Below are 15700 nucleotides of genomic sequence, written 5' to 3' on the forward strand. Positions count from 1 at the left end.
GCGACGTACAGCAAAATTATTTATTTTTTTTATTCCTGGTTTAGTTTTTTAATTTTAAATATAATTTCATATGGCACTTCTTTACATCTCAGACATTCCTACATGTGGTTACATGAGTATGTGATCATATTCTTTCTCAGTATTAAAACAAATAGTAACCATTCTATACTAATCCCAACATTTTTGAAAGAACATTCTTGTTGATCTGTCTGGTCTAAATCCAAGTTGTTCTTCCTCAAGTTTAGGTTCAACAAATTTTCTGATTTCTCTTTCCAGGATAGACTCATAAATTTTCAACCCCCAAAAGACAGAAGAGTTATTACACTTCCTTCGGCGAGCTTTCTTAAATAGTGGATTGATCACACCTTGCCTCCAGTTATTGGAGATTTCATTTTCTTCCCAAATTTTATTTAGTACTCTGTGCAACCATTGTATTCCAGGTCCCCAAGGGCTATGATCATGTCTAGCAGAGTCTTTGTTGTCTCCACTTCCAGCCAGGTCAAACTTCCTGCATTATTCTTGATAGGATTTGAAGGGTCATCTTTCGAATTACAGTTCAGTAAATGATTTAATCTACTGAACTCCTGTAATATTTCATTCTCATTTCTAGTTACCACTCCATTTTGAAGCTATACTGTGTTGACAGTATTATCATTTCTTTTCACCAATGCTTATGATAGGACCTTGCATTTCTGTTTCTCAATGTCAACTATTCTCTTGACCTGTAATCTTTTAGCTCTCAATTTCAGTTGGATTTCCTCACACTCTGCCACAGTATAAAGGTCTTTTTGTACCATTTCTAGCTTTGACAGCAGCTTTTAACATCATCATTCCACCATTCTGTCTCTCTGGATTTTCTTATTTGGCTCCGTCGTCCACATACTGTCTCAGCTGTCTTCACCAATGCTCGTTTCAGCCTATTCCGTTCCTCATTAGCAGATCTCAGATCATCTTTTGGTAATGTCTTTTGAATATTCACCCTTCGTTCATAAAGTCTCCAAGTTGTTATTTTTTGTGTCCTTTTGTTGTGGACTTTAGGGAGGTCTTCTCTTTGCAATATCTGCAACAAACAGCCTGTGGTCTCCATCCCAATTTTAACTAATTATTTTGACATAATTTATAACTTTGCAAACTTGTGTCAGCATATATATAAAATCAACCACACTTTGATATTTATTGTCTCAACTAAATCTTGTGATGATCTGTGAATCCCTTTTCTTGAACAAGTGTTACTACAACCATACTGTTTCTCATACAAAGACCTAGAAGATATTCACTCTCTGCCAGTCTGTCCGATCCAACGTAAATGTTAAAATCTCCCATTTCTATAAAATTTTCACAGTCCATGTGTTCCTCCAAGTTAATCATGAGGACTTCTTTTTCATAATTTGAACATCCTGATTGTGAGGCACACATCTAGGTTATATGATATTTGTCTTCATTCCAATTTACCATGAGTTTAATTATGCTATCACTGACAAATTCAATCTGGCTACAATGGTCTATATTTTTATGAAGTATAAACCCACTCCATTTCTTGACTCCAAGTTACTTGCAGACCAGGTGTCCTATTCCTGTTGCCTTCCATTTTGTTTCACTCATCCCCATGATGATAATTTTCCTCCTTCACATCATATTAACTCTATCTTCAGCTTCGTCAGTCTTAGAACATTCAAGGTTCCAATCTGGCAACTAAGTCTTGATTTGGGTTTCATAAGCTTCAGGCTGAAGGCTGTCATACATATCTAGCTGTTGTCGTAGTTTTGAGCTCTTCCAACCAAGGCTTGTATTTGCTTTGAAAGCACACTTAATCCACCAGTGGCCTGCTACGTCTAAACATGGCTTCAATATGCTTACAATATTGTGATTTTCAATATCCCACCTTTTCAATACAATTGGTTTTATGTTGTTAGATCATAATGCTACAACACTGTTTTATAGGGACATGTTTCGCTTGAATTTCAAGCATCCTCAGCCTATATAATCATCTCAAGGTTAAGACCTGTCGTATTTGATTAGTTTTGACAAATTTGTGCTTAATTATAATTCTAACAATAAAGTAATAAAATATATAAACATGGGAATTTATGAACACATTAATAGTTTAACAATATGAATGACTATACTAAAATTGGAATAACCATTAATTCTAAAGATGATGACATCCAAAACACAGTGTCTTCAAATGTTGAAAATTTGGCTAAAATTGTTTTTTCAAAGTTCTAGTTTATTAAAAACAATTGTAATTTGACTTCTATGTTAAAACTTGAGTCGTAATAATAGTTAAAACTTATTGGTGTCTTAAGATTAAAATCTTGGATCCATTTGGAATTCAGCTTCTTGTTTTAATTTTGAGGCTTGCTACTGTAATTTAATAGTTTTGGACGTAAAATGTTCAATTAGTTAGTTTCATCAAACTAGTTTTGTTTTTACTGTTACCGTGTTTTTGCGGTAGGTGGAGGTGAAAGAAGGTGCGGGCTTGAACGGGTCTCAAACTACGAAATTAAAGTTAATGTAAAATCTAACAAGGTTATATTTTCTTTTCAAAATTAAGACATAACAAGCATGGCAGGTACAGAGTAGCAAGGCAACAAAAGTATAGTTACAATATTTACCGGATTTGGGCTTCGCGCCCCGACTTCACAATTCTTGGGCAATCAGCCCAACCTTACTCCAAAATAAGTTTTACCAGAGGGGCAGAAAACCCCATTCATGCTCAGGAGCCCTTGCTCCAAATTACACAGAAAAGCCTCCTCGAGGCATACCACACTCAATTTTCAAGAAAGAGCCACTCGCTCTCAAACTTTAAGCCTCTCAAAGGCCACACCAAACTCCACCTTCAAGTTGTCTTTTCAGGACATAGACACAGGGGTAAAATACCCAACCTACTGAGGTCTATTAAGTGAGAAAAAGATTAATTACATGACCTCTAAAATAACAATTTGAGAGGAGGCGATCCGCACTCCTAATACCTTTTGTTAAAAACCTAACCTGGCTCTAGGCTGCTAATGCAAGGGCTAATCCCATACTAAAGAGGTGACTTAGGAAGGAAACAATTTACATTACGTTAAGGAAGAATCGGTTATGAAAAATAAGTTCACCTCGAAACAATATGAGTGGGAGCTCGAGAGGGTTAAGCACTCTCTATCCCAATATGTAGCTTAAAAGATAGAATAAATACAAGGTGTCTTTACATTTTAGGGAAAGTTACATGGTGGAAACGCTTCGGACCCGCCCCGAGAGTTAAACTGCTGAGCTAGCAAGAAAAGAAGTTATTAATCGGCCATTACCTTGTTGTTGAACTGCTGCCCGAAGGAAGAGGCGCTTCCCGCCCCCTGCTACGTACTTTACACACTGAAAGATGTTACTGAAGTGGCACAGAGACCCTAAAATCAGCAGTTTATATACTCTCGCGGAAAGTTCGAGGCGTTTCAGGTAAGAAAACACCCGCCCACAATCACTTTATTGGCTAGGGTACAGCAACATATCCTCTTTGGAGAAGATACACCTGATTGGTTAGAAATTAATTCTAAAAATTCGGGATTGGCTAAATACAAAACAAGGGGAAAGAAAGGGGTATACAGCCAACCTAAACAATAACAGAAAGAAATTTAACAAGAAACAAACTTTTGAAATAAAAATTTTCTCCAAAAAACAGTTCTTTCACTTCGCACTAGGGTGCACTATTGTTGATCTTCAGTAGTGTCCTCTAGAAGAGAAAGTTCACACTTCTTACAATAGGGAAACAAAAATGCGTCGAAAACGACCCAGTTCAGAAACTACAAAATTTCCCAGTAGTGACATCTTCTGAGAAACTTGAAAATTAATTCCGTAGATAAAGTTCAGGCTTCCTCCAGCAGAGGAGTTTCAATTGGCGCAAATTTTAAATAAGCGGCGTGGAGGTGTACCGCCCGGTACATTTACGATCAGATTTTCCGTTGGTAGTAGTATGTATTTATGAGGTATTTAGTCAAAAGGGACGTCAATCCAAGATCTTGATGAGTTGATTGGTTTCTTTCATAATATTTGAATGATGGTGCGTCCCTTTGACTGCTACTATGAAACTTTGTGGACTTTGTTACATTACGGTGACTTATCTGTTGTGGTTCTACTCCTACTCCTAAATTCCAAACGGATCCAAGATTTTAATCTTAAGACACCAATAAGTTTGAACTATAATTACGACTCAAGTTTTAACGTAGAAGTCAAATTACAATTGTTTTTAATAAACTAGAACTTTGAAAAAACAATTTTAGCCAAATTTTCAACATTTGAAGACACTGTGTTTTGGCTGTCAATATCTTTAGAATTAATGGTTATTCCAATTTTAGTATAGTCATTCATATTGTTAAACTATTAATGTGTACATAAATTCCTATGTTTATGTATTTTATTACTTTATTGTTAGAATTATAATTAAGCATAAATTTGTCAAAACTAATCAAATACGACAGGTCTTAACCTTGAGATGATTATATAGGCTGAGGATGCTTGAAATTCAAGCGAAACATGTCCCTATAAAACAGTGTTGTAGCATTATGATCTAACAACATAAAACCAATTGTATTGAAAAGGTGGGATATAAAAAATTCACAATATTGTAAGCATATTATAGCAAATTCAATACGGGTCTAATCATGAGATTGGTTACATGTAACATGGCTTCACCAGAGCCTCATTCGCAGACATTTCTCAGGGTTCCTGCAGGACCTTCACAGCTACCATAGCGGTCACAGGGCACACAGTACTTAACCCTTACTTCATACTACTGCCCACCACCTATGTAGTGGACAAGGCGTTGAACTTATGGGAAAACAAGGAATATTCATTTTTAATTTTGCTCCTCAATATAGTGCTATTAAATTGTTGCTATAAAGCATGAATCAGTGAAATTATCATTGTTTTTGGTGGTGGTGGTTTATGTAACTTTTTTTTCCCTTCACATTTTTCTCCTTTCACCAATAAAACATGGATCTTCATTGCAACCTTTGGTGTTTATCTACACAGTACAGTGCAGTTCACTTGCGTAATTTGCTGGGAAAACTTCTAGAATTACATTTTTCAGGAGGGTTACTCTGTACATCTGTCCACAAGCAAGTGGATCCTCCTACCTTCTGCACCCATTTTTGCAGTGGTACGGTCATGTGAAGCAAATGGAGGAGGATAGGTTACCGAGAAGAAGAATGGAATCAGTCATGGAGGGTAAGAGAAGTAGAGGGAGACCAAGACGACGATGGTTAACTCAGTTTCTAATGATTTAAAGATAACAGATATAGAAGTAAACAAAACCACAGAGTTAGTCACAAATAGAGGATTGTGGCAGAGTTTAGTAAAATCACAGAGGCTTGGAGACTGAACACTGAACGGCATAACTGTCTATAATGAAGATGGATGAATGTTCAAACTAATATTGAAACAACATCTAGCTAAACACTGGCTGAACACTGTTTTCGCAATGGAACATAGTGCGTAACTTAGGCATTGTTTAGGCAGACATTGACGAAGGATTACAACTATATGTGAAATTCTTTCAAGAATAAAATTTACTGTGCCCACCTATTCAATACAATTATATTCTGCAGTGATTAAATCCTACATGAATTACATATACTAATTAGGTACAGGGTTCAACCTAGTTTTGGGCATCTTCAGCCTAATAATAATCTTAAGGTCAAGTCCTTAAACCAATTAAACATTAGATCTTAAAACTAAATACAATGGTCTTATGCTTAAAATTTTCTTTTTTTACAAAAAGTTGTGCTTTAGGTGATATTTACATAGATTTAAAATGTGTACATTGATTAAAATCCAGAATTGGTGACAAGGGAGCAATTAAAATTATCATACAATGACTAGAAATTGTCCAAAGCATAAAGTGGAACTTCTCCAACTGTATGGATGAACCATTAGGTTGATAGATGATACAAATGTGTTCATTCAAAGGTGGTTATGATCACCTATGTTGTAAGTACACAGCTATAAAACCAGAACCGTGGTATAAAGTCGATCTTGTTGGGCTTGGATATCCCATTAGAAAGAAGCATGGTTGGATGGTATTATTTTTGAGGTTAAAAACGTGTGTGTTGGAACATGTTGTCAATATCATTCATTAGTCAGGTCCTCATCTGATAAAATGTTTCTTTGAATTTTGTGCGATTCTTGTCGGATTAATGTTCCCGTTGGTACATTGTTCTACCCCTGGGAGGATTTATGAGTATTGTCTGTAAATGAATAAGAGAAAAAGGAATTTAGAATGATGAATGTAGAGCCCACATAATAATTGTAAAGATGAAAGTGTAATACCCCATAAATGTGGACAAACTTACTTGTCCAGTCAGATGTTAGCTGGATCCATTTGTTCCGGTTGCGTCTGAACGACTAACCTTGTTACTTCTAGTGAAGTATTGATGCGGTAACGGAGGGGAGGAGCATAGAGGGGAAAGGGGAGTGCATTTTAACTTGTGCGCCTGTGTTATTGCTAGAGAGGCGTTACTCAAATTGGATTGGGCGGGCCTAGCATTAGGCGTGGTAAATGGAACAAATGCTTGCTAGTCATCATTTCTGCAATCAGCCCAATGTCTATCTAAACAACGTCTAAGTAACGCGCGATGTTCCATAGCATGAACAATGTTCAGCCTCTGTTTAGCTGGACGTTTCAATATTGGTTATAAAATGGAAATAGAAGTATTGTCCGTGCACTCTTTGCAACTAAGGTTAGGTTGAACGAAGAATCCCATCTCCCAATATTTATTTGTTTTCTACTGCTAGTCTATGTAATTATAAAACATATTCCAGCTTAAAATCAAGTTACATTATTTAAAAGAAGTACATGTTTCGTTCCAAATGCGGAACATCTTCAGCTAAAATGAGGAAGTACAAAAATCGGTGCAAACAAAATAAACACACTCACGATGATGTTGCTGATGATAATAATAATGATTAGATAAAATGTTCCTTCATGTTGAGCCAAAACACTCAAAAAGTCAATGTTCAAGCTTGAGATAAAATCCATATGCAAGGGATCTTCTTTCTTGAAAATGCTGGAGAAATATGTACTTTAATTCTTCCCTTACATCATCAGCAATTTTGCAGTCTGAACCAATGAAATTCGTCTGTGCGCATGCCAAACTTCAGTCAGCTGTCGTCTGTCTTACATGTTATACAAATATGGCTAAACATGGGCATGACTTGTCCACACACCCACAGATAAGAATATTACATTATGTGGAAATGAAATGAAGAGTAAAGTGACACACCACTGTACGGAGTTGTTGTTATGGTGAGTGTAATCTAGATAGTATCCATAAGGGGAAGATGGCTACTCTGTAAATGAATGAGCGGTATGGACTTGCGTTGTGGAGATCGTAGTTTTGTAACTCACCACTGGCAGTCCTGAAGATTGTTTCCCATAGTTTCCCCATTTTTACAACAGCCAAATACAGTAAACCTCATTAAGACATTTCTGCAGGGGACAAGGGAAAAGAACATGTTAAGCGAGAAAACGTACTAATGAATACACGAATAAAAGCTATCCAACATGGATATGGAAATACTAGATACAATTTTTTCTGACAGGACGGCACTTTATGCTGTGCATGCGCGGGAACAGTAAAAACGAATTTTACCATTTCTAAATATGAGAGGATACTATTAAAAAGTGTGGAAAACATGAGAGAACAAATATGAATAACATTTTCTGCTGGGGATTTTATAAAATAAGAGTGCACTGAAAGGTGTGAAAAACGTAATAAAAATATGAGAACATTTGTATGAAGGGCCATGAAAATATCAGGTATTATTGCAGATCATACTCTTTCTTAAACAAATGGTAGTACAAGCCTTTTAATTCGGACCAGTGGGTTATTAAACATTATTTTCTGGTCACACGGTTAGACAATAACTTTGGGGTTACACTCGACCATGTGCGACCTGCGACTGTGACTTTGGCCACCATTTTGAAACGTTGATTCGACCAACTCGAATTATCAAGTCAAAACTTGAAGGTGTGAGTTTTGCGCTATCTCTGCATGCTTAAAGTTGCGGGTGCTAGTCCACTTTCGGATGGATTTTGTTTTCATTAGTAAGGAATTTCATGACTTTTTCTGAATCCATAACTAGGCTCTCACAGAGCATACACATACCACACTAGTCAACTTCAGACGATTGTGTTCTTAATCCAGATGTAGGCTATCAGGCGACAAATATACGCTACCCTTCACTGTACCACTCAACACAAAATCAATTTTTAATTTCTGAATGAAATACGAAATACAAGCACAGACTGGCACACTGTGTTATTCAGCAATCTCGTTGCTAACTGGCAAGCCAAACTAAATATTTCTGAGCTAACGGCTTGCTTCCCGAAGGTTCAACTTATCCTGTGAAGTTCAGAAATTCAAGGCCTTTTCCCGTTATTATGCAACTGTAGCAAGGGCTCTTTCTTACCTGAGTTGGAAATCATGTTCCTTTCACAAGGGATAACAAATAACATTTTCAGGGCTAGGAAATATGTGATCGTACTAAGCGATAATAACAAAACTTCATGACGCGATGAGTGACGTATTTTTATATAGATTTAATACAGTGATAATCGGGACTTCAAGTTTACGGCGTGCTAATGAGGAATGCACTAATGTGGTTTTACTATACTGAGGCTGTTACTAAGGCCACAGCCCTTCTTTCCCAGTCCTTGCCTTTTCCTGTCACATCATTGCCAAAAACGTATCTGAATTAGTGCCATGAGAATCTGAAAAGAAAAATCCTACAACAGAACCTATTTTGCAGTGTCACTATAACATGTACTTACTTGGCAGTAAATATATTATAATAGAATCCCTCCTGGCTGATGTATGTGATGACCAGGACAAGTTATTCTGATATGGATTTAGTTGATGCAACCTATTATTCTTGGGAAATTATCCCAAGAAGAATAAAATATATTGGTTACCAAGAATTGTTGTCATGTTGACTGTTCATAAGCAATAAACTTCATAATGACCCATACTGAAGAGCAATTACATATGTTTTCCATTCAACATAGCTTTCATTGTCTTGTAAAGAACTTCGACGATACATTTTACATTTTTAGTTTGTATAACACTTATGGCCGGTTTCTGGTACACCACAGTTACCTGTGAGTTACCTAAAAGCGCTTGTAACTTCAACTGTGCTGTTAACTTTAATGAGTTTCTGGAAACTTAAATCCAGATTTATAAGCCCTGGTAATAAACAGTACAGTTATCGTCATGTTTAGTATCTCTTGTCCTCCAATAGATGTCTCTACGCAAATGTTTTTAGGGTTATTTTGGTAATATCTAGTTACTTTTACTAGCAGAAGTTTTCTACAATGAAAAATGGTTGGCAAATATGTACACAGTCATCTCAATCAATCTGATTCATAATATGAAAATATGTATCATCTAATAATGCAAAAATTAGGTATATATTATTTTCCCTTCTTTCTTGTTCACAGTATGCAGACCGTCTCAAATTTCACCTTGATCGTTGTCGTCAGTAAAATTATAAAAATACACCGCAATTACCAAACAGATCACTTTTCACGAATCCAGAACACAACAAGCGTAAACGATAATAATCACATAAATGGAAACGTGCCGCACTCTTTGGAACCTACCATTCCGGCACTAAAGTTCTGCACTGACGGTGCGATATCTATCTGTTCTCGCTGCAGTTGTTGCAGATTTTTTTTTTGACTGACCACGCAACATGCATTGGCAAAAATACTCTCGTAACTGCTGACGTTAAGTCCACTTGAGAATTTCAGTCGAACGTAGCGAGCTAACCCTGACTCAGGGTGTGAAGTGTGTTGAAACAGATAAGAAGGTAACAAACTACAGCTCCCTGCAAGATTTTTAATTAAAGAAGCCCTTTTTTTTTTTTTTTTTTTTTTTTTTTTTTTTATTGGGAGTCTATGAGACCTCACGTCACTGGTTAAAGGATATAATAGAATTTAAAAAAAAAGCAATGAAAATCAATGTTTATTATTCAGCAGGTTTATATTAAGTGCATAGCGGTACAAATGTAAATATTAATGGTAAATACTCCATAATATCAGAGTATGTTCACTAACTGTTGGTGGGACCCATGATTCAAAGCCTGGCAAATATAGCTACACTGAAAGATCAATTAGAGCCTGACGAAATTCCATTTGACTTGAGTTTTATTTTATTTGATGATTCATTACCCATATTGGAAGATATATCTACAGTACAGTCATGACTCGAGTTCTATTTTATTTGACGATTCATTTCCCATATTGGAAGATATATCTACAGTAGAGGCGGCATGCTCCGGGGAGATTATAACCTAAACAGCTGGGACAGATGACACCACACAAGTGGAATCAGTGATTAAAGCCAGTAATAACATGGAAGTAAACGTACTAACCGAAATATCGTCGAGTACAGCACACCAAAGCACGTTAAAACTACAACGAATGACTGTAAATATATTATAACCAGTTCATTATCACTTTCTAATGTTTACGAAACTAATATAAGACCTTGTACGAAACGGTATGGAGTGGCGCCTCATAGCGGTATTTGTTGGAATAAGTTCTAACATACAGGTAACTACAGCACTAGCTGCAGTTACCAGTCCTTGCGGAGATAACTGTGAAGAAGCCAATAACTGTTGTTTCGGAAACTCATTTTAAACATATCACCATGTTAAGTCACTGATAACTACGCATCTACAGATAACTGTCATACCAGAAACCGGCCATTACTGTATGTCATGACTTGTTTTTAACATTATAATTTTGGCTGAAAATGGTGTCTAGAGAGACTGAAACTACTCCCGAATCTATGTAATTATTGTCTCAATAAATGAGCACTGAATGGGGGGAAACATTTTAGCTCTTGCTTTCACATTTATACGTTAGCAGTTATGGAAATGCCCCTTGGGTCAGGCTCAAGAAACAAGTTCCTTACATTATCTTTTGAAAATCAAAATTGTACCTCCTTTGCAACAATCCACAGAAGGCCGTTGGACTAACCTTTCTTCCCCGAATCATCTCATCATGATATATGTTTCATGGTACGTAACCTCTGATTGTGATCCATTCCTAAAATTCAAGGTTAAACAGTGCCATCGGCAGTATTTAAACATCGCCTGTTAAACATAGTTTGAAGACTGTGTCTAACTGATAAAATAAAGTCTTTGCAATGCGGCAGCCATACTTAAGACACCGTTTAACCATAAACATCGTCTAGATACTGTTTCTGCAATCAGACCATTGCAGTTTTCATACCTATTTTTGTGTGTGTTTTTCCTTCCCCTCCCCGACTTTATGAAAAATCTGATACAACAAAAATCTGCTATAGCGAGTAAATTTTTCCCTGTTATGAATTCTCACTATGGACTTCCACTGTATTTCGGACATATGATGCACAATGAATAGTACAGGATCCCACATTTGGCGATGCAGGGAAAGGTCTCAGGATGATGAGACCTGGCCAAAGAAGAATCTCCCAGCTGAAGAACCTGAGGGACTGATTAGAGCCGAACACAATGTCGCTTGTCCATATGGCAGATTCGAAGACTTCAATAGCCATGATGATTGCCAACCTTCAGAGGAAGAGGAAGAGGAAGAATATGAGAGGTGACAACACACTCCCTTGTCTCAGTTACGTTTTAACTTTGAAATCTTCTGTCTCTCATTACTTTGTTCCAGAGTTTTCATTTCTTCACGAAGTTTCACGATTTGGTTTACTTTGGTACATCAAACATCATCAACTGAATGCTACTTGCATCATGTGATTTGGCCTCACAACGTGGTACCACCCAACTACTAACGTATTCACAAAGACGCACATGAATGCTGTCAGTTGGTACAGTTATTTATTCGCATCTATTTACAAATTAATACACACATAACCTTAATCACAATAATAATAATAATTTTAAAAAACCACTTACATCAACAAAGCTGCCATTCTAGACAAATGACAATCACTTCAACACGGAGACTGCAACCACTGCATGTCAACACAAGGTCACAAGTATATTCTTGCTATACCATTACTCTACTGAACAATAACTCGTCGTTACTATCAAGACCATCTCCTTATATACATGCCTGGCCAGGCTTCTAGAAAGCTACATTACAAAAAAATACCTTCTCGAAAATTCTAGAGTGCCTAATACATAGACTATAATGTACAGAACATTCTACCATCACCTAGTGCCTTTCTGGAAGTTACAGTGTGTTTCAAAATACCATAGTGGATTACAAATTATATACACAGGTAAGAATAAATTATATGATATATTAATTTACAGGTATTTACATTAACTGAACTCATATAAATACAACCTGTGACAATAACGTTTGGTGAATGAAGTCAGAATGGTCGATCTGGCAACACATATCGCTGCACCCGCATAGCACCAGATTTTGACCACCTGCTCCCATCGTTGTTCAGTTGAGCATCGTGTGCGTGCCGTGTAGGACCTGTTTGACACACTGCGTGTTTAGTGCATTGGTTCTGAACTGTGAACAGGAACATGAACGACCAAAAGATCAATGTACAGTTTTGTTTTAAGCTTGGCAAGACAACAAAAGAAACGCATACGATGCTGGTACGTGTTTATGAAGATCAAGCACTGTCCTTGAAGTATGTGTACGAGTGGTTCGCCCGTTTTCGAGGAGGCTGGGAAAGTGTTTCTGACAACCCCCGTAGCGGAAGACTGGCGACCGCCGTCAGAGTGACAAAATCAATGAGAAGGTGTGGACATTAATCACGAACGATCAGCGATTAACTGTGTGCATGACAGCGGATTAACTACAGATTAACCGTGAATCCATGTGACAAATCGTTACCCAGAAGTTAGGGAAGAGGAAAACGTGTTCTCGTCTTGTGCCACATCCCTTGACTGACGATCAGAAGCAGGCACATTTAGACGCTTCACAGGATTTTGTTGAAACGGCGGATGCGACACCAAATTTCTTGAACTGTATTGTCACTGAGGATGAATATCGTCAAACAGTTCATGGCGAAGAAAGGGGGTGGTGCAACTTGAACATCCTCCATACTCGCCAGATCTCAATCCTTCAAACTTCTTCCTATTCCCACGACTCAAACTCGCTTTGAAAGGAAAGAGATTTGACGATATTCCTGACATCCTACGAAATGTGATGAGGCTTTTGAACACCATTCCAAAGGAAGCCTTCTTGCAAAGTTTCCAGGACATGTATAGCCGATCTCAGCAGTGCATAGTTATGGGAGGGGGCTATTTTTGAAGGACAGCAAGATCACTGTCATGCATTGTTCATCTATGTTGATAGTGCAGGACTATCCATCGAACTTTATTGTCACAGGTTGTATTTATGTACAGCACATGTTTCATGACATAACCTCACACACAATATGGACTACGTAAATAATAATACCTACTAATACTAAATGGATGTACATCACAAGTAGTAGTAGTAGTAGTAGTAGTAGTAGTAGTAGTAGTAGTAGTAGTAGTAGTAGTAGTAGTAGTAGTAGTAGTAGTAGTAGTAGTAGTAGTAGTAGTAGTAGTAGTAGTAGTAGTAGTAGTAGTAGTAATAATAATAATAATAATAATAATAATAATAATAATAATAATAATAATAATCGTAAAAAAATTTGAGCTCGATATTCGTACTATTTACCCATGAGTGAGAGAATATTGTTTTCTAGTTATGTCTGTTTATCACAATTGCGTTACTACTGAGGCACACCAAGTTAGAACTATACCAGCTGAATGCTAGTTCTGTTTGTTGTCAAGTAATAACATACTGCTGTAATTGCTGCCATTACCACATAGAATATTTATTTCACTAAATCATGTATCACAGAAGTGAGTGTATGTTTCCAACCAGTCAAATTAAATTTTATAATGACAACCAACTCATTCCTTTTTTTTTTGATGTGACAATGGATTGTAAATATTTTCAGAATATTTTATAGATAGTAGCACTGAAGAGATAAGTGCAGTTATAAATATAAAACCACTTGGAATATTTGTGAGTTGTTTGACTGTTTTGAAATAAAACTCCATCCTATCTTTGATGTAACATTCTGCTATTCAGCAATGGCATTTTTACTGTTTTAGTTAGTTTCCAATCAACACAAACTCCTTGTATCAAGTTTAGATGCTTGAAATGAAACAAGCATTTTATTTTGTTCCAATTACCACCACCACCTTTACTAACAAGCTTATGCTCGGCCTCTAAATTCAAATTTTCAATTTAAGACTTCTTTTATGATTAGATATAGTTTAAACAAGAACAAGGCATATGGCCTTGCAAACAAAACTGTTTTCTACCACATTTTTTGGGCCAAAGAAGGAATAGCACCTTCAAACTACAACTAAATGAAAAATGAAGTTTCCACATAATACCAACATTGCAGGTTATAAATTTCACTTTTTGTCCGTATCGAAGATCTTCTTCTTCTTCTTCTTCTTATTCTTATTATTATTATTATTATTATTATTATTATTATTATTACTGAACAGGTGATATTCAATAAAATTATAAGAATTTGTATCACATAATACCAGCATATCGCACATCAGTGACAATGATAACATTACTGTTCTTTCATTGCATTCTTCAAGCACCAGTGATTAGAATGATGAATCTTAAGGACACTGGGATGTAAGTGCGACACATTTTACACCTATTCTACAGTATTTCATGTACAGAACTTCCATTTGTCAGAAAAGTTGGAAAATAACTTCTAAGCCTAACAGTTATTTTTTTCTTCCTCTTATGCTGCTTTTCCCACAACTGTATCGCACATGTGGATTTGGCCGTTTTAAGGGCTGATGCCCTTCCTGACGCCAACCCTGTGTGGACGGATGTAATCACTATTTCGTGTTTCTGTAGTTGTTGGTAGTGTACTGTGTTGTCTGAATATGAAGAGGAAAGTGTTGGAACAAACATGAACACCCAGTTCCCGGGTCATGAGAATTAATCAGGTGCAATTAAAATCCCTGATCCAGCCGAGAATCAAACCTGGGACCCTCTGAACCAAAGTAAGCCAAACAGTTATGATAACTCTAAAAGTAACACTGTCTAATTTAATTCAGGGTGTGTTTACTAAAAATAAAAATTTATTACAGGTTTTGGTCCACTTTTCTCAGAAAATATTCAAGTTAGAGGTCTGATGTTTGGTTTGGTGATGCAAACCGTGTAGTTTTATAGAATGGATGAATAGACATTGATTTTAATATTTTAAATAATTGCATTCTATGAAAAAAAAATGCAAAGCTTGTTTGTTTACTTTTTAATACCTCATGACACTTAGAGTATTATCAAGCTTTGTCTTCTTGACATTTCAGAAAAAGGAGGGCCTTTGAACAGAACTGTACAATAGAAGTTCATTGAGCTAATTTTGAAAGCTTGGACACTGTTACTTTGCCCAGTAAAGAAATGTGTGTATCCATGCTCACTTACATGTTCTGGTACTTGCTGGAATCACAGTCATTATCCAACAAACCATTTGTATTGGCACTCTTCACCATCTGCACTAATATAGGCGTCAGCTCTCCTTCGAGGGCCAACAGCCCCTTGGCAAAAGCGGCAGCAGTCATCTGAACACGGCCCTCGTCGGATGCGTATATCTTTAAGTCATGTCTGAACGTCGAGTGGAGGCGGAGAAGCCCGAGACCTTGCGTACCTGCGTATTCGCCTACAGAGAGCAGT

The 15700-nt window shown here is 36.7% G+C and overlaps 1 protein-coding gene across 11 annotated transcripts in view; it reads right to left on the minus strand.

Annotated features, from left to right (window-relative positions):
• Nucleotides 1-15700, minus strand: part of l(1)G0196 (inositol hexakisphosphate and diphosphoinositol-pentakisphosphate kinase) — a 543939-nt gene that overhangs the window by 135078 nt on the left and 393161 nt on the right. For all 11 annotated transcript variants that reach the window (XM_067147825.2, XM_067147823.2, XM_067147820.2 and 8 more), the window contains one exon: nt 15452-15686. In XM_067147825.2, coding sequence (XP_067003926.1) covers nt 15452-15686 — 235 coding nt within the window. The remainder of the gene's footprint in view (nt 1-15451; nt 15687-15700) is intronic.

Source organism: Anabrus simplex, chromosome 5 (genome assembly GCF_040414725.1).
Source record: "Anabrus simplex isolate iqAnaSimp1 chromosome 5, ASM4041472v1, whole genome shotgun sequence".
Lineage (NCBI taxonomy): Eukaryota > Metazoa > Arthropoda > Insecta > Orthoptera > Tettigoniidae > Anabrus > Anabrus simplex.